Below are 19,717 nucleotides of genomic sequence, written 5' to 3'. Positions count from 1 at the left end.
ATCATCGTGGTTTCCAGTGAATGTAATTACCTACTATCTATAGCAGAATTCAGCTAATTGATTAACGTTACTCTGTAAAAAGACAAGTGGGCACAACAGACTCTCTGACGCCTTCTGATATTTGGCAAACATAGAGTGCTGAGCCTATACATCACCCATTCTCAGCTTTTTCTTACCCCCCAAATTCTTTAAAAGATCTTTCTGAAGGGCCTGCATATGCCCCGAATAGTAAAAATTATGTGGATAGCTGGAAAGCATAGATGGACAACGCTGGGTCACTGCTCCAGCTCTCTGCTCAACGCTCATTATAGAAAGATAGAAAGGCATGGCCTCTGCACGGGGACCATACAAGATATGCAATTTTGAATCTACAAAGTAACTATCACATAGCCTTTTAAGATTTATATAACACTGGGGCACCTGGGTGGCTCATGCAGTTAAGCATCTGACTCTTGGTTTCTGCTCACGTCATGGTCTCATGGCTTTGTGAGTTTGAGCCCCATGTTGGACTCTGCACTAACATGGCAGACGCTGCTTGGGAATCTTTCTCTTCCTCTCTCTCTGCCTCTCCCCCACTTGTGCTGTCTCTGTCTCTCTAAAAAAATAAGTTAATTAAAAAAAAGAAAGATTTATGTGACACTGAATTTATGTTTTTCTGCAACTTAACTTCTGTTAAGTTCCCAGATGTAATTCCTTGGGGCAGCAAAGGGAAATGTTTGCTTCACTCCTACTTTCTAGAAATCTTAAGCGTTTATTTCCTCTTGCATGTCAATATGACTACTGCCTCTGTTATGCAAATCATAAAACTGACCATAAGGGGTTTAAATCTGAGTAGTTATTACACAACATTCCTGACACAAAGCAGAATGACTCTTATTGAAAAGATGCAGAAAAATGCTAAGTGTGACAAAGGGTATAATGGACTATATAAAAAGTTTCTTTTATTTCTTTATTTTATAACAGGTGTCTTTGGACTAGACCTTGACACTTGCTGGGTTTATGGCCAATTATATTTTATTGAGGCTGTGAACAAGCATGAATAAACCCTTCAATGCCTGGTAACTCATGGATAGAAAGTTAAAAATCATCGTAAAGCAGATATTCAGGTAAAAGATAGAGGCTCACATTTAACCATATCTGTGATGAAAGAGGCAGGAATTTTTGGAAACTCCTTTAAGCGTAAAATCTTGTAGGTGCTAAAACAAGAATGAGATCATGAAATGATCCCAGATAAAGTTCCATCTGTCCTCTTGTCTTCTCCAGTATTAAAAAGTTTGCCTTTATACAACTTGGTCTACATAATAAGTAAGAACTTTCAATGTTTTCCCAGTGGTTTGGCATTGGTCAGGATGTGCCCCAAATACTATTTTATAATCAGGTATCTGAATTTGCCATTTTATTTCGTGGCTACGACAGAGAGTAGGTTATATTTGTGACTATAATAGATCTCCATACAAATCACAGGAGAACACTAAACCAAAAATTGGCTCTGTACCCACACATCCTGGGCCATGATCATGGCTAATTTTGTGATTAAAAAGACCTCTTGAACCACATGCAAAAACTCACATAAATCCATGTTGTTAAAAAAGAAAACTACATGTGAGTAGGTGTTAATAATAATGATTTGTAGGAGTGTAAGAAGACTGAGGGCATGTTTGAGAAAGTAAGACAATGTTATGACCATGACCATGCCCCTAAAAAAGAGCATTTGCTAGGAAATCAAGCATGTGTGAAACCAAAAGGGCAAGGAGAAAGCAAACACAAAATGATCTGTTTAGTATTTTTACTGACTGAAATAATTCTCATGTGGTATTTAAAGGAGAGCGCCAGAATATAACCTCTAGGAACTAAGAATAGTTTCAGCTTTGGATTCGTTAAACCACAAGAATACGAATCTAAGTCTAAAAGAATTCAAGGGAGGGCAGGTTCTTGGACTAAGTAAGCCCCTTTCTGCCAGAAAGGGTTTTGCTTTAGAAGGTGTGAAGCTTAGAGCTCAACTTCATCCAATCCTTGCTTCCTGCAACCTACCCAGTCCCTAGTCTCAATTTCTTGCCTCCTCTGTGGTCTTTAGCACATTGCTTCTTTCAATCCACTTGGTCTGGAGAAATCCACTTGGTATGGAATATTTAGTATTCTCTGTGAAATGGTAACAAATCGACATTTATTGCCAGAAGGTAAGAGATTAAATGAAATAACATCTGCCAAGATTTATGCATTCAACTACAAAAATTTTGTCCTCACTGGCTTTATACTCACAAGGTTCTAAATAACATACCAGACTCAGTGGTAGGTGGCTAAATAAGAGAGTAGATGACTTTTCCCATACATACAGGGCTCCATTTGAAACTCTGGTTATCAGGAAAATGGCCTTGACATGACAGTTGAGTCCATATCTGAGCGCAGAACTGCATGGAGTGCATACATATAGACATTAACTGTGCTTGTATGGATATAATGGGGCTGAATGTTTAAAGGCAACACAAGATTGGATAATTTCTTTGACTACAGAACAAATGGAGCCAGAGACACAAACATGCCTACAGATCCACCCCCAAAAACTTCAACCAAATGGACGTAGAGGGTTGGGAGGGTAAAATGAAAGCAGAGCTTGCCAAATATAGCCTTCAGAGAAGCACAGTGTCTTCAGCAGAACCCTAGGGCGAATCTCTTCGGCTGCCAATTCTCTCATTCTCATGGTCTCAGTTTGAGATTGGGTTTTCGGCTTTGCCCAGGAAGTTTAAACAACGAGCAGTTGTTTGAAGAAGTAGCCCTTTTCCCAAATTAAGGGAGCGAGCTTCTTTCGGTCATCTTTAATGTACACAGAGATAATCTCTGTGATTCTGTTTCTCCTTTTAATTCTTCCATCTTCAAGGAAGTCATCTAAAGTCTTGATGATCTTTAATAACTTTCAATACATATGCAGTGAAATATATTTTCTCCAATAACAGATCTGAAAAGCACTTGAAGGATATCTTAGGTGATTCCAAAGGTCCTTACTGTCTTGTGATAAATTCATGCGCAGTTTATAATTTTATTTTTTCGGCTGTGCAAAAAGATTCTGTGATTAGACTCTACCCCCGACTTCTTTGCCAATGAGCACGCCAGGCCTGTTTGTCGAGACAACATTTCTAGAAATGTTCATTGGTTTGTCTGTCTGTCTGTCCAAACAAAAGCTTCCCTGAGGGTGACTGTGCCCCAGTTCCAAAAGCTACAGGCCTACCGGACTCTCCTCAATCTCAGAGCGAAAAGAACGACATGGTTATATACAATCTTTAACTCAAACCCAACAGCGTTCTTTTTCAACAGCATGGGTAAAAATGGGACAAAATAGGGTAAGCTCTGAGGAATAGACAGATTTAAGGGAATAAAAAGTAGAGTGCAAAAGTGACACAGATGGAAACGTCCCATTGTCTGAGCAACAAAGCACAAAAGCAGTCTAGTGTTAGAGCAAGCCTCACTGAAAGGTCTTTTTAAAAACAATCCAGTGGCACTTCGATTTGAAAGAGGAAAACACATTTCATGCTTCATTTCTCTTACTGCTCAGTGTGCTTGCACCTCACGTTACATCTCTCTTTGTCCTTGATCCCCATCTCTACATTTTTGCTCCACTTACTTCTTCCAACGGCTTGTGCACTTAGAGAATGCCTCGGTTCACCGGGTATCTTCCACTGAGTCCCCTTTATGAATAACTTTTCCCTTAATGAGTCTCTTAATATTCTAGTTTCTTTATCCGGTGAAGAGGTGGGGGGCCATCATGCATATCAAAACGTCCCCTTAGAATGAGCACAAAATAATAAACAGAGCCTGTTTTTGCGTATAGCAGTCACGACTTTCATCTCTATGACGCAGGTGCACAGGAGGTATTTTCCTGATTTGACATATGAGGGAGAGGCACTTTCCCTCCATGTAGCAGAGAGCTCACTTTTCATTTCAGTCAACAGCACTGTGAAGAATCATCACCACACTGCAAGTCAGGATTCTGAGGTTCAAAGAATGCAAGGAATTCTCCCACAGCTCCAAGTTTTTCAAACGACACAGGTCCGATATTGAAACCCACATGCCAAGTTCTGTTTCTATTACAGCACAATGTTCTCAGGGTCAGAAACACACTTCTGTTCCCAACACAGAGCTCTTTAATCTGAAGAGATTACAAGAAAGTGATGTGCCTTTTGTTTTCCTTTGTTCTCTCCTCCAGGGGGCCCCTGGGACCCACACACTTGTATTCTGTGTTTCTGCAGGATCTGCTCTTACTGGATTACTCTACAGATTAACTGGAACGCATTCTCTTTGTATTTAATCTGTAAAGCAAGCCCAAGAGACCAGTTTGGAGGAAGAGTCCCTTATTTATAGAATGGGCAGAATTGGCTTGCAACCCTGGAGAGATGGATTCTTCTAAAATGATCAGAAAAAAAATAGAAACCAGACAATTTTGCTATACTTGTTAGTATTTTGCTGTTAGCATATGTGGTTTCACTTGAAATTGCGCACATACTCTGGAAATACATAAGCTTTGGATAATGAGGGAATAGTAGGCAGTTAAAAAGATGGGGGTCTTTCATTTTGAGGCCCAGGCAAATGTCTTTGTTCGGCCACCAACTCTTATAAAGGTCACAGATGTTAATTTATCTCTTGGGCTTGAGTTTCACCTTTCAAGTGAGACAAGAATTCTATGATTCCCCATCCCTAATATTTTATTATTCTATATAATCTATATGTATATAATATGGGAAACCCTGAATTTTTAAGAAGAGTACGAAATAGCTTGCAATATTGGACACCGAGCAGAAGAATGTCCTGGAAAATGATCCCAACCTGAGTCACCAGAGAGGGGAGGGCAGGCAGGTTCAGTGGGGGAGGTGAGTGGGGCCAGGCTGCTAGAAGGAAGAGAAGGAGCGTGGGGATAAAGAGGTAGGCATGTCTGGGCCACATGGACATTACAGGTTTGACAAGGGCCATCCTGGGGTTGTTTCATTGTTTTGTACTTTTGTTTATGTATCTGACTCTTTTGCGAACTTGATAAGGATGTCATTTATGCACTGTAGAAGGATTTTCCGAGGATTGGGAAGAAAGATAATTTTTTAATTCATGTCATATCTTTCTTCATATTGATGGATGCCCTGGTCTCCCCTCACTACATGCTTTAAAGGAATTAAATGGCATATTTTGTGTAGTTTAGTTTTGTCATAATCAAAGACACAAACACTCATGCAATGCAATAGAGCATACACTCATAAAGTCAGGCCGAAATCTCGCACCACTCACAGCTCTGGTGTTTCAAGAAAGGCAGATGGCATAATGTCACAGGCAATGGTTCTGGGTTCAGATCACAGTTATTGGACGGGGGATGTTCTGCAGGCTCACTAACTGCTATGCTGGCACTGCCCAAGGCAGCAGCCGCTAGCCAGAGGGGGCCACTGGGTGCTTGAAATGTGGTTAGTGTGCTGGAGGAAGTGAATTGTAATGACAGTTCATTTTAATTAGTTTTTATTTAACTTGAAGAACTGATGCCGTCTCCAATTATTTGAAAATATCCGACTAGTTTTGAAACAACTGAGATACATAAAATTTACTCTTTCAATGAGTACACTTTATGAAATCTACATACCGACCAAGTTCTTGGGATAAATATTTAGCATCCAAATTGAAATGGGTTGTAAGTAATCACACATACTGAATTTTGAAGACTTTGGTATAAAAACATCAAATATCTCATTGATCATTTTATAATGACTATATAGCAAATAAGTTGAATAAAATGTATTATTAATTTTTTTTTACTTTTTAAAATACAGCTCTTCGGAAATTTTCTATTATGTGGCTTGCATTGTATTTCAGTTGCACAGAGCTATGCTTTAATATCTTCCTCAACGATAAAAAAATAAAAGTAGTTTCCTCTAGTGGTTGTTGTGGTAACAAGAAAAGATAACTGTGCGCAGTTCTCAGCAAAGTGCCTGACATGTAGCTGGATGTGCTCTCTAAAGAGCTATTATTTTGTGAACACCACTTCCATTCCTATTTTCTCTGACATAAAAAGAATGCAGAGAATTTACCAAATAAATTCATATTTTCTCTTCTTTTCATGGATTCCTACTTGGTAAGCTTCATGACCCATAAGCTATGGCTTACCATGCATTGATTCATTCATCAGACCTTTTCCTGAGTATCTATTTCTAGAAGAATCCAGCTCCCTTAATTTTGAATTAAGTTCCTTAACTGTTATAAATCTGTAACAACAAATCCACTCGCATCTACAAATATTGAAATCGCTTTAAAATGACAAGTAAGATACAGACTATTCTGTATCTTTAAGTTAATAACTTCAATTCTCCTGGCCGAACTTAAAATGCATTTTCTTTCTTTCTCAGTAACACCTGGTCTTCTACTTTTCTTTATTACTGTCGTGGTTTTAAATTCTAATCATTTAAGATCTTGTATATTTTTCTTTGTTCCTTTTCACTTTGTTAAACCATTTATTTTGAGAGAGAGGCAGAGAGTGTGAACAGGAAAGGGGCAGAGAGAGAAAGGGAAAGAGAGAATCCGACACGGGACTTGATCCCACGAAGAGTGAAATCACAACCTGAGCTGAAATCAGAGTCAGACACTTAGCCGACTGAACCACCCAGGCCCACTGTTCCTTATCATTTCAAAATGTGGCATAATTTGGGGAATGGGAGAAATGCAATATTCCTTTATAAATGATGAAAGGGAAACAAGAAACCGTGAAAACTTAAATTTCAGAAGAGCAGCATTTGGTCGAAAACACAGAAGAGAGTATCCAACACACAGAAATGTTCTCCAAACCATCTATTTATGTGAAGAGTCTATTCGGTAAGTATTGCAGCACTCCAAGAAATAAACCTCGAATGTCCATTTCCCCACATTCTATGAAGCACAATTTAAATTTCCTTCTGCTAGTTTAATTATTTTTTTAAATAACTCTTTAAAGTATACTAAATTTGTGAACTTTTCTTTGTTTCAAGACAATAAAAGAAATCATAGTAGCTAAAACTTAGTGAGTTCTTACCAGGTTGCTAGCAGTATTATAGGTCCTTTACTTTAAGAATACCTTTCTTGGGGGACGCCTGGCTGGCTCAGTCGGTTAAGTGTCGGACTTTGGCTACAAGGTCACAATCTTGTAGTTTGTTGAGTTCAAGCCCCACATTGTGCTTTGTGGAGCCTGCTCCAGATTCTGTGTCTCCCCCTCTCTCTGCCCTTCTCCAGCTCATGCTCTGTTTCTATCTCTCTCAAAAATAAAGAAACATTAAAATGATTAAAAAATACCTTTATTTTAAGAATAATCCTATGAGATACTAGAATAGACAGAATACCCCAAGGTTGTCCATGTCCAATGTCCCGGAACCTAGGAGTCTGTTATTTACATGGCAAGAGGGAAGTAAGGCTGCAGATGGAATTAAGGTTGCCAATCTGCTCACCTTGAGATCAAGACTATCTTGGATTGTCCAGGCAGGTCCAATATAATCACAAGGGTCTTTTGGAGGTGCAAGAGGGAGGTAAGAGAGCCCGGGGTCGGAATCAGAGCGATGTTTGAAGACAGCTGATGCTGCTGGTTTCGAAGATGGAGTAGGGCCAAAACCAAAACACAACAGAACACAACAGAACACAACACAACACAACACAACACAACAAAACAAAAACCCCCCAAAGGCAAACGAAACAAAACAAAACAACATAAACAGAAAAACCCAGCAGATCTTCCTCTAGAGTCTCTTTTAGAAAGGCACACAGCCCTGCCAATTTTAGCCCGATGAGGCCCATTTTGGATTTCTCACTTCCAGAACTATAAGAAAATAAATGTGCATTGTTTTGAGCTACTAAATTTGCCGTAATCTGTTACAGCAAGCACAGGAAACTGACAGAGATAGGTACCCTCTTTATTCTCATTCTATGGAAAGCCAAGGCATAGAGAATTTAAATAATTGATCCAGAGATCACATAGCAAGCAAATGCACTCTGACTCCTAACCCCTGGCAACAAAATAAAAGTCAGGACTGCACCCGGCATCCCCTCTCTCTTCTTAGCATGTATCTGCTCTCTGGGTCCCTGATCCATACTACCTCCTTATAGGAAGCCTTCCCTACCTGGGAACCTTTTGAGGTTGGCTGTTAAGGATACGGTTGTAAGGAGGAACGTAACTTCTTTATTTGAAACACTTATTGTGATTACAAGTTTACATTTTTCCAGTCCTTTCTGTCTCCACCAGTTATAAGCTCCAACTGTCTGCTGCTGCTTATGTCTGTTAGACTCAGGGGACGGTTGGCCTTCAGTTGTCTACTGAATTTCTGATGTTCAGGCCACGTAATACATTTACATAAGCATATAAAATTTGTTGGTCTTAAAGAAAGAACTACATTCCAGTAGGATAAAGTAAGTTATTGGAAATGAATTTCAAAATCCTAAACTTTAGCTCCTCTCTAAGTAAATCAGCTCCTTGGAAATAAAATCTGAGAGAATGAAACAACTTTCCAGAAGAAATTTGTTGAAGGATGGGAAAATATCGCATTCCTGTTCAGTTTGTGAAAGGATGCATTTTGTCCTCAAATGGATTACTCGGTTTTCAGAAGATTTCATTATATCGAAGCCTGGCATTTGGGCATGAGCTTTAAATATACTCTTCTGGAAAGCAAAGAAAAAAACAAAAACAACAACAAGTATAACTAGGCTTTTTTTATATTTGATTATTTTAAATTTTTTATTGATTATACAGAGACAGAGAAGGACAGAGCATGAGCATGGGAGGGGCAGAGAGAGGAGGAAACACAGAATCTGAAGGAGGGTGCAGGCTCTGAGCTGTCAGCACTGAGCCCAATACAGGCCTCAAACTCACAAAGCATGAGATCATGACCTGAGCCAAAGTCGGATGCTTAACCGACTAAGCCACCCAGGTGCTCCTATATTTGATTAGTTTTTAAAGTTAAGCAGCTTATTATTACTACTGATTTGTTGAGTCTATGCTTTTTCTAGTCACATGACTATGTTTTCGTCCTTGGTACTGTAATCTTTGTAATCTTCAAACTATGGTCTCTCCTAAAACACTCACATCTACTAAAAAGATAATCTTCTCTGTATTCTAGTATACATTTACATCTATCTATATCTCTATATAGTTGAATTTGCTAATTGTTTTTGGTGAAAGTTTCTGCATACCATGCCTGATTTTTGGCTTTTCTTTATCATTGTGGTAGCTTTAAATTTTAAACATTACTTTTTAGATTCTGTATATTTTTTCTTTGTTCTTTATTATTTCTAAATCTGTGTCATTTGGAGAACTAGAAAGATGCACGATCATTTGGACAAGCTGATACCAGATGAAATCTGAATTTAGTAAGCCTTTGCCTTGAAGATTTGTGTTGCTAATTACTAAGTATCTGATCACATTCAATTAATTCTTATACCCACGGAGAAGCCATTCAATTCATTTGTTCATCTTGTACGCCTTTGGAATTCAGCTCAAAACCAGCTCACAAGGAAAAATAACTACTAAAGATTCTCTGTGTTTATACCATCACAGCAGACCACTTAAAATCACACTCCATCATGCAAGTTTCCTTTCCCTAGGGGATCCTACATTAGTATATTTAAGATTCAATCTCACTAAAATTAATTCAGGATTTAGAATGTCTGGATGTTGTTTCTTCCTCCTGTATCCATTCAAAAAGATGAAGCTGGGCAGTCATGTTAAAATTCCTTTGGTAATAAAGTTTTATGAAACTAGAATATTTATTATAGAAAAAGAAGACAGATCATTTTATCTCCTTGGAAATGGTTCCTATAGTATATTCCTCTCTGGTCCCAATTGTATTCATAGGACCCTCTTTGGGGGTCTCTCTTCTGGCCATACCCACCAACTCTCTCCTGGCCACTGTCCCGTTATTTTGGGGTGGATATGGAACACATACAGTAAAACCCTGATTTAAATGGCCTCATTGCTAAGGGAGTCTAAGGGAGTACCCAAAGGATAATGAACTCTTGTGGTCACAGTGACTGACAGTGGACCTTTGGGGCTAGAAGTTAACCAGCTAACCTACAGGACTCCATCCTTATATAACACTCACTAGTTTACAAAATGATTCTGTAAAAATATTCTGGTGCTAACAGACAGGATAAATAGTATTCCCCATTTAACAAACCTAGGTCAACGGATCAGCACATTTAGATCACAAGGGCTTTTTTTTTTTTTTTTACTTCTTTTAATGTTTATTTATATTTTGAGAGATAGAGAGAGAGAGAGAGAGTGAGCTGGGGAGGGGCAGAGAGAGAGGGAGACACAGAATCTAAGCAGGCTCCAGGCTCTGAGCCTTTATGACAGTACAGAGCCCGACAGAGGGCTTGAACCCACTGACCACGAGATCATAACCTGAGCTGAAGTCCGATGCTTACCCAACTGAGCCACCCGGGTGCCCCTATGGGGTTCTCTTTTTAAAGGTTTATTTTATTTTTGAGAAAGAGCATGCGTGGGGGAGGGGCACAGAGAGAGCGGGGACAGAGGATCTGAAGCAGGCTCTGTGCTGGCAGCAGAGTGCTTCATGTGGGGTTCGAACTCACGAACCATGAGATCATGACCTGAGCTGAAGTTGGATGCTTAATCAACTGAGCCACCCACATGCCCCCACAGCTGCTCAAGTGACAGACCTGAGACCGACACTAGGTTTCTGACTCCAAATCTCAAATTCCCCACTAAATCGCAGCAGTTTTCAGACATTCAGGTGAACAAAAAGCGCCCAGAAAAAAACCCAATCCCTTTGTAGGCAATTACACAGAAGAGCAAATACACAGCAAAGGTCAAAGGTACAACCCAGCAGAGTTGCTGTTTGGGTTGAGCCCACATCATTCACCAAGCGTACTTGTCCTGTAGAAGGTCAAGACTGTAAACACTCCTGGCTTTGTGGGCCACTGATGGTCTCTGCTGCGCAGCCTTCTTTCTTTGTGTTTGTTTTATAACATTTTTAAATTGTGAAAAGCTTTTCTACTTCCCAGGCCGTACAAAAACAGATGGAGGGGGCGTGCCTGGGTGGCTCAGTTGGTTGAGCATCCGATTTCGGCTCAGGTCATGATCTGACGGTTCATGGGTTCGAGCCCCATGTCAGGTTCTGTGCTGACAGCTCAAAGCCTGGAGCCTGTTTCCATTCTGTGTCTCCCTCTCTCTGGCCCTCCTCTGCTCATGCTCTGTCTCTCTGTCTCTCAAAAATAAATAAATGTTGAAAAAAAAAACAACAGACAGAGGGCAGGATCTGAGCCATGCACCCTAGCACTGGGCCTGGCATTCTACAGGTTCCAGAGCGCCGATATGGGACTGATAATGCAGGCCTCCTGGCAGTGACCCTGCACATTCACCCTAAAGGTGTATGTCCCCGACGCACAGAAGATACTTCACCTCCCTGACTCACCCCAAGGTTAGGCTATTGTCATTCTTTTCTGTCTTTAACCAAAATGAAAGATAAAGCCATGTGTGACTTGTTCTGTATGCTAGATCTCTGGCATTCTCAAACTTACATTGAATGGTTTCTACTATTTCAGAGATAACCCCAAATCCTCATGGATTTTAAAAGTGTTCCACTTTTGAGTTGAGACCTTGAATCTTCTGAGTGGAAGTTGGTTATACAGCCGGAGCGAGACACTGACAGCCTGCCTGGCTCTTGTCTTTCTCTTGGGTCATCTCTACCCTCCATTATATATGAACGAATAGTTACTCTTCAGGGTGGGGCGGAGAGAAGATGGGCCTTAAAATGGAGGTCAACTTCTAAATGACATAAGGAATTATAAACCTTCCCCAGAAAACAGCAGATGGACATAAATTAAATTAGGTAGTGTCTGAGACCTTTTAATGAAATGTGTTATAAAGGGAGTTAAAAAAATAATTGACAAAAAGATTTCTGTTAATTCTCCCATCAGAGCAAAAGTTTGAGTGAGAGATAAATTGGAGTTTTGAAAGAATTTCATTTTCCCCCCAGTTTAACTTGACTATATATATATATAAACTATATATATATATATATATATATAAATATATATATATATATATATATATATTTTTTTTTTGGAGAGAGAGAGAAAGAGATAGAGTAAGAGCAGGGAAGGGCAGAGAGAGAGGGAGACACAGAGTCAGACACAGACTCCAGGCTCTGAGATGTCAGTACAGAGCCCAACACAGGGCTCAAACTCACAGACTGCAAGATCATGATCTGAGCCAAAGTTGGATGCCTAACGGACTGAGCCACCCAGGCTGCCCAGCTTGACTGCATTTTAATAGCCCATTGTAATCGTCTCAGAGGTTGTAAATGCCAAGGACCCACAATGGTTTATTTTCATGTTTACCAAAACTCTCCACGTGGACTATGTAGCCAAAGTACAATCAATGCCAGCTCAAAGCTTACCCAGGCATGGATTCAGAGCCGGGATTTCAGGAATAAGATTCTTTGGAATAATGAAGTCTTGAATGCCAAAGCCTTCTGAAGAACATCAACATTCACAGCCCTGTATTTATTGTAGTAGCTTTCTCTATCCTTAACTTACTCTTGGACATTTCAATGAAAAGTTAAGTAGGCAATGTTATCAATGGAGGTTTTCATATCAGCCAATTACTTAAAAGTTTCAAAGAATCAACAATATTTATGTTCAGTTTTTAGACTATAAAGAGAACTGAGCCGGGCACCACTGGGAGATAAAGACACAGTTCCTACCTATGGGGTTTCCCCACCTCTCAGTGAGATAAAAACATATGAAGTGTAAAGTAAATAACTAAGTATGAGTTCAATGAATAGTTCATGACATGATAAACTGGAAATGGACTGACACCCTGTAAGCATTACAGAGGACTAGATAGAAAAGAGATCATTTATTCTTTCCCCAATCATTTAATTGGTCTTCACATTGTGTCCAGCACTATTATCTACTCTATAGACTTCCTCGGAACTCAGACTTGTATTTCCAATTTCCAATTTGAAATCTCCATGTATAGATAGACTTAACAGCCATTTCAAACTTTGTGTCTTACAGTGAACTTAGATTCTCTTGCCAAATCTTCTCATATAGTCTTCCCCACCTGAATGGCAGCCCAGTCTTCTGGTTGCTAAGGCTAAAAAAGTAACAGACAAACCAAGACCAAAACCAAATTACTGTACATTCATCCCTGAGTCTTCTCCTTCTCTCACACTTGATGTTGAGTTTGTAAGCAAGCCCTATTGGCCCTACATATGAAATACATTTGAATCCCTCTACTTCTCACAACCTCAGTAACTTCCATTCAGGTCTTTTGCTGGGGTCATTGCAAAGCTTCATGAGTAATGGTCTCCTGCTTTGACCCTGGCCCCTCTGCAGCCATGGGTCCTGTTACTGTCCTGCTCAAGGCCCTCCAGGTTAATGGGCTTCCAGTTAATAGAGCACTTACTATCCCCCAGGCACAGATATAAACTCTTTGCAAGTACTACTGAATCCTCACAATAACTTTATACTGTAGGCACCATTACTCTCTGTGTTTTATCAGTGAAAAACCAAAGGCACAGTGAGAGCAAGTCATTTGTCATGGTCATGCAGCTGGTAAGTCTCAGAGACAGGACTTAAATCCTGACATTTTTGGCCCCACAGCTCAAGCTCTTGACTTTCTGTGTCTGGTCCCTCCAATGGCTTCCTTACTCTTGGGAAAAGCTTCCTCTAGGTCTTCATGATGGCCTTTGCGATCTGTCCCCTATTACCTCAATGAGCTCACCTTCTATTGCCTTCTCTTTGGCTCGCTTGACCACAATGGTCTCCCCACTTGTCCTCAAACACCCCTGGCTTTCCCCCATATTAGAGACCTTCACCCTGGTTAGTCCTTCTCCCTGAAATATTTCCCCACAGAGAGTGTCTTGGTTCATTCCCTCAGCTGCTTTGGGTCTTTCCCCAAATGTCACTCTTTTCAGCTATTGAATATGTCCCTTATTGAATGCCTTTCTAATATATTTGGACATGATTCTAAACATGTAACATATACTTTACTTTGTTAAACCCTCCCTACAGCTCTGGGTTGATGGCACTATTTCCCTCATCTTACAAATGAGAAAAAGAGGTATAGAAAGGTTAAACAGTATGGGGAAGGTCTCATAGCTGATAAGTGATAAATCAAGATTTCAACCCAGGCGCTCTGGCTCCATAGTTTGTGATTTCTCTCTCTCTCTCTCCCTGCCCACCTCTCTCTCAAACACACACACACACACACACACAGAATCAATATACAAATGTGGTGACTAACAGGTGATAGAGAAGTGAGAGAGAAAATAAATCAGTTTGTTCATAAGCTTAGAGCCAAGGTGAGAAAATGATTAGCCTATTAGAATAAAGAAGGACATGAGGCGCAGAGGTACAGATGATCAGTTTCCAGAGCTGTGTTTTATTGGGTGTCATCCATGGGGCTCCTCCATCCGAAGTACCTGGAGGTGTTCACTAAAAGTGCAATTCCAGGTTGCACCCCACACCTTCTATATGGGTCCAGGAGCCCAAGGATTGGTTCGTACATAAGAATTCCTAGGTGATTTTAGCGGCACCTGAGTGGCTCAGATGGATAAATGCTGACTTTGGCTCAGATCATGATCTCATGGTTTATGGGTTCAAGCTTCACATCGGACTCTGTGCTGACAGCTCAGAGCCTAGATCCTGCTTCGGATTCTGTGTCTCCCTCTCTCTCTGCCCCTCTATTGTTTGCACTCTGTCTCTCTTTCTCAAAAAAATTAAACAGTAAAAAATTTTTTTGAAGAATTCCTAGGGGATTTTAAGACACATTAATGTTTTTGAACTCTTGTCTTGACAGGTACAGAATCATTTCATTGACTTAAATTTGTATACTAAAAATCACAACATTCATATGGCATTTCCATAACAACAAGGCTTGGAAAATACACTATCAATGTCAAACTTTGCAACTTAGGACAGGGATCTATGATGGGTTTGTTCATATGTGGATTCCAAATGCCTGGAACAGCAACTGGTCCATGGGGGGCCACCAATAAATAGCTGCTGAATACATGATTGTGGAGTGGCCCAAAGGAAGCCCATAGGAGGCACAATGAATCTGTCTGTACATATTTTACTCTGAGGGGTCCAAGATTTCCATCGGCCTTATCATAAAACTCAGTGTTATCATTATTTCCTGTAGTGGTATGAACAGAGGGGAAATTATACTGGCTTTTGTAATTCTTGATCTACACGTGACTCGAGGCTCTGGAATGTGGCAGCTGTGTGATGTGAACAAGATAGGCAATCTTTCGGAAGCCCTGTTTTCTTCACCAGTAAATTCAACATCATTCCATTTAATATCCATAATGGTATCATATAAAGTAAAAGAACCCTTGAAATGATAAGACATTGCTACTTTTTTTTCTTTTGCAAATTTTACCTGCTAAATTTTATAGTCTAAGTGGTAAAATTAGGGGTTGGGAAAGACTGTTTAATGACTGAGATGGCATGAGCAAAACATGTAACTGTAGAATGCTAACATCTAAAAAGAGTTAAACTTGGGGGGAAACGTCTCAAATCCTTTAAAATTTAATCTGTGAAAAACTTACGGGAATAATAAGTATGAAATTATTCTTACATAGCATTTCCTCCTAGAGAAAATCCTAGCCCAATAGTTCACAAAGTTTTGCTTTTTATTTTAGATATTAAAAATTTTTTTAAATGCCTACTTATTTTTGAGAGAGAGAGAGGAAGAGAGAGTGAGAGAGAGAGAGAGAGAGCAAGCCTAAGTGAGCAGGGAAAAAGCAAAGAGAGAGTAGGACACAGAATCCAAAGGCAACTCCAGGCTCTGAGCTGTCAGCACAGACCCTGATGCGGGGCTTGAACCCATGAACCATGAGATCATGACCTGAGCTGAAGTGAGACACCTAACCGACTGAGACATCCAGGTCCCCCCCCCCAAGTATTACCTTTTAAATACCTAATATCAATTTGTTGAAGAAGTTGGCAAAGAATGGTATAACTCAATATTCTGTCCCTCAGAGTTACATGCCAAACCAAATGACTTTCATTTCAAAACTTTTAGTGTAACAGGTATTTTTCATTCATTATTTACCACATCCTTGGTAGCTGAACACTGAAATCTAAGAGGAAAAAGTCGATAGTGCTGAAACTATGCAATGCCTCCCCAGTTTCTGAAACTTTAGCACACTATCTCCACCCCAACGTGGGGTTTCAGTGACTAAGCAAATTTCTTCCTGAACCTCAAGGAAGGAAAGATGTTACTCTCACTTTATTCTTGTTGACAAAATGGGTGTACAAATAACAGATAACACTGTCTGTTACAACTAAAGCACAGACAGGTGTGTGCCAGAAACAGCTTGTCAATGAAAACGCCATGCATCCCACAAAATTCTCAGAAACTGGATTCTGATTTTGTGCCTAAGTTAAGCACTCTCTAAAGGTATTTGCATTGCAGAGTCGGCAGTAAAAGCTCCAAATACCTTGAAGTGAGGCGTCTAATTACCAACATCTACACAACCTGATTGGTTGCATGCAATCTAAAACTGTGTCTGGGACTCTTCTTTCGGATTAGAGTCACACACTCAAAACCACTGAATCAAGCCAGACTCCGGAAGTTTTCTCTTCTCCTCTGCACCAAAGGGAAAGAACAACATACCCGATGTCAGGCAGGAGAGAATGTCTAAGAGACCGATAAACTGCACATTTCGGGACAGATCTAAGAGAAAGGAAACCAGCTCTGACTGATAGAAATCCTTTTAAAGATGTTTCCTACATGGGAAAGTGCAGTGGTAACCCCTAGGTCACACATCCCTTTATCTGCAGCCGATCAGCCCAAACCCTAAATTGCAACCTCATGTCTATAGTAACAGTTCAGTCCCCTCCAGCTCCTTTGCCACAAATACTGTACCATGATGATGAGGGTTCTGGGTCTACTCATCTCGTCCTCGCTCTCCAGAGGCACAATCTCGTGGGACGGCTCCTCTTGGCGTCGTCTACAAATGTGTGGACAGCTCCTCTGGACCACAGAACGCAAAGCTTGGCGCAGAACAATGCTGGCCGTGCAGCCCATAGCTGCATCGTGGAGCCTACAAAACAACTTCTATGTTGATGCTATGTTGGAAAAACAGTGGCTCCTTGTCCCTGAAAACAGCCTACATTGCAGCTGCGGCCAGCTGACTCTCCAATCACTTCCTCGAGCTCTGATCATCTGATCGCCGCCAAATAGCTTGGATGCAGAGATGGGAAAGATTTGAGCCACTGAAATTGAACGCACTCAGGAATATTAGAGCTTTTTGCCGGGAGAGTTATTTCTCAGTTGATCTCGAGAACATGCTTCCTGTTCGTTGCAACGATTCTCTCCTATTCTAGTTTCAGAGGTCTGAAAAAAATATATCATTTTCACCCAGACACTCAAATAGATAACTCTCTTTCAGCCAAACAACTGGAAATCTAACTCCACACTGACAGTTTCCCAAGGCAGGGGAGTGTCATATAAAGAGTGAAAATGATTGTTTCCTTTCTCAACGTAAACACTTCTGGAAGGAAATTTTACTAGACACCTCACTAAGTGGTTGGGGTTTTACGTTTTATAGCCCTTCAGTTCCAGAAATGAAACGGGCTCATCCGAAACGTGGAGCCACTGAATCAAAACGATTTAACAAAAGCACGCACGCGTGAACCAAACCCACATGAGTGACACCCAGCGTTCCCCCTGTGATTTCCTTTCAATAGTACGGTTGTTGTGTTCCCACACATGCACTTCTGCAGCCTCATACATTTTTATATTTACATAGGCGGCTTGTGGGGCTGAAAATATCTCTATGACTGAGGTCACTCGGTGAACTCCGCCAAGTGACCTCTTGGAAAAAGCAGCTGTAAAGCATTTTCGCATCCTATCAATAAGAATTCGAGGCTTCAGGAAGGACTCTGAGATCTTCGGTAGTTAAGGGTCTAGTATTCCCCGGCTCCTGCAAGACTAGTCACTTAGGAGAGAACCAAAGAGATGCTTAGAAATCACGTGACCTGCTTGGACTGGCTTCAAGATCTAATGGTATACTGTAAGAGAATAGGACAACAGGGGATGCTTGCACTAAAAATATCTCCCAGCAAATGGATTTTGCTTACAAATGAGGGAAGTATGAAATCCCCAGTAGGATTTGCAATGTGGGGATCTTTCTGTCAAGCTAATCCGTCCAGGGCAAGTCTCAGGGATTCAAAGGCAAAAATGTTTTCTTTGGTTTCTTTGGCTGCTGCAGGAAGTTTGAAGTAGGTTTGTTTTGCTATGAGGTGCGGCCACTCCAGCGAAGTTGCTCTCACAGAAGCTTCTAGCATGATGCTCAATTAGGCATTAATTGCTCAGTAATCGGTCACAACACAGCATTATTTAATTGGTACGTTTGCCAGAGAAGTGAACCATTTTTTTTCCTAAGAGGTACTGGCTGCCAGTAGTTTTTCATCTCCCTCTGTTTTGAGCAAACATATTTTAGTGCTGCTGGAAAAAGAAGAAAAAAATGCTAATGGTGCTGGCAAGTCCCCTAACCCCTCCAGACCTTTGTCAGAGTGCCCGGGTGCTAATCTAAACCATTTTTACTGCAAACAACTGGGGCATTTACTGAAGGAAGGCTGCAGTTTAGCCTCTCTGCCTTTTGTGTATTGAAAAAATATATATATTGGGGCACCTGGGTGGCTCAGTCGGCTAAGCATCCCACTTCAGTCTCAGGTCATGATCTCATAGTTGGTGGGTTCGAGCCCGTGTCGGGTTCTGCGCTGAAAGCTCAGAGTCTACAGCCTGCTTCGGATTCTGTGTCTCCCTCGCTCTCTGTCCCTCCCCCACTCACACTCTGTCTCTCTCTCAAAAATAAATAAACATTAAAAAAATTAAAAAATATAAATGTAAATGGTGTCCACCAGAGGCAAAGCATGGAGTGGGCTTCTATGGTTGTGAATGTGTCATTTCAAATACGATCCCTCTTCGGGGCTCCTTGGGAACCCCGCCTACCCACTCCCATATGTGACATGGCTCTCTGCACCCGTTCCCGTAGGTTCTGGTCATTTGCTCATGAACCAACAGGTCGGTCACAGCAAGGTGCTCCCTGCTACCAGCTCTGGCTGGCAAGGGGAGTGGGGTCCTTTGCATACCCCATGGGCTTGGCAGGGAAGAAGAAGTTCCCATCCCAGACTCCTCTCTGGACACCTCTCTCTAACTCTGGCTCACCCCTGGGGTGACTTTTGGAGTTAGATGCTTTGGCAGATGCCAAAGTCTTTGGGGGAAACAAACGAGATGCTTTCTAGCTATTAGAGTCCTGTTTTCATCGATCTCCTTGTTGTCTCTGAGGGACTCTCCCTTATTATTGATGGGCTGCTGTGGGGCTTTCAATCTTCTCTCTCTCTCTTTTGCTTTCTCTTTCAACTTCCATCATCAAGGAAAGGGAACCTCTGAAAATTAGTTTCTTGGGAATTCGATGCATACTACAGTGACCCAGTGGACAAAAGACCATAAGGACAAAAACTAAAGACAACAGTCAGACATCTAGCCCAGCGTTTTCTTATGAAAAAATTTCAAATGTGTAGCAAAGGTGTCAGACAGGAGTTGGATTTTGAGTTCCACATTTTATACAGCAGATTAAGTTAAGGGTGGGGAAGAGATGAAAAATCAATCTGAAGAGACCGGACATGTTCCCCCTTAAATTTAGCGCACATGTTATGTCATACAGAGGAAGCATTTAAAAATGAAGTGGGAACCCTT

At 40.9% G+C, this 19,717-nt stretch overlaps 1 protein-coding gene across 1 annotated transcript in view; it reads right to left on the bottom strand.

Annotated features, from left to right (window-relative positions):
* The window catches only part of DOCK10 (dedicator of cytokinesis 10), a 205,965-nt gene extending 188,909 nt beyond the window's left edge, over positions 1–17,056 (bottom strand). Inside the window, exon 1 of the mRNA XM_029932877.1 lies at positions 16,880–17,056. Within this exon, the coding sequence (XP_029788737.1) occupies positions 16,880–17,041 (162 nt within the window). The 5' untranslated portion in view covers positions 17,042–17,056. The remainder of the gene's footprint in view (positions 1–16,879) is intronic.
* Positions 17,057–19,717: the final 2,661 nt, after the last annotated feature.

The sequence above is a fragment of the Suricata suricatta genome, chromosome 3 (assembly GCF_006229205.1).
Source record: "Suricata suricatta isolate VVHF042 chromosome 3, meerkat_22Aug2017_6uvM2_HiC, whole genome shotgun sequence".
Taxonomy (NCBI): domain Eukaryota; kingdom Metazoa; phylum Chordata; class Mammalia; order Carnivora; family Herpestidae; genus Suricata; species Suricata suricatta.
The sequence above is the reverse complement of the archived record's forward strand: the minus strand, read 5'-3'. Positions and strand labels throughout refer to the sequence as shown.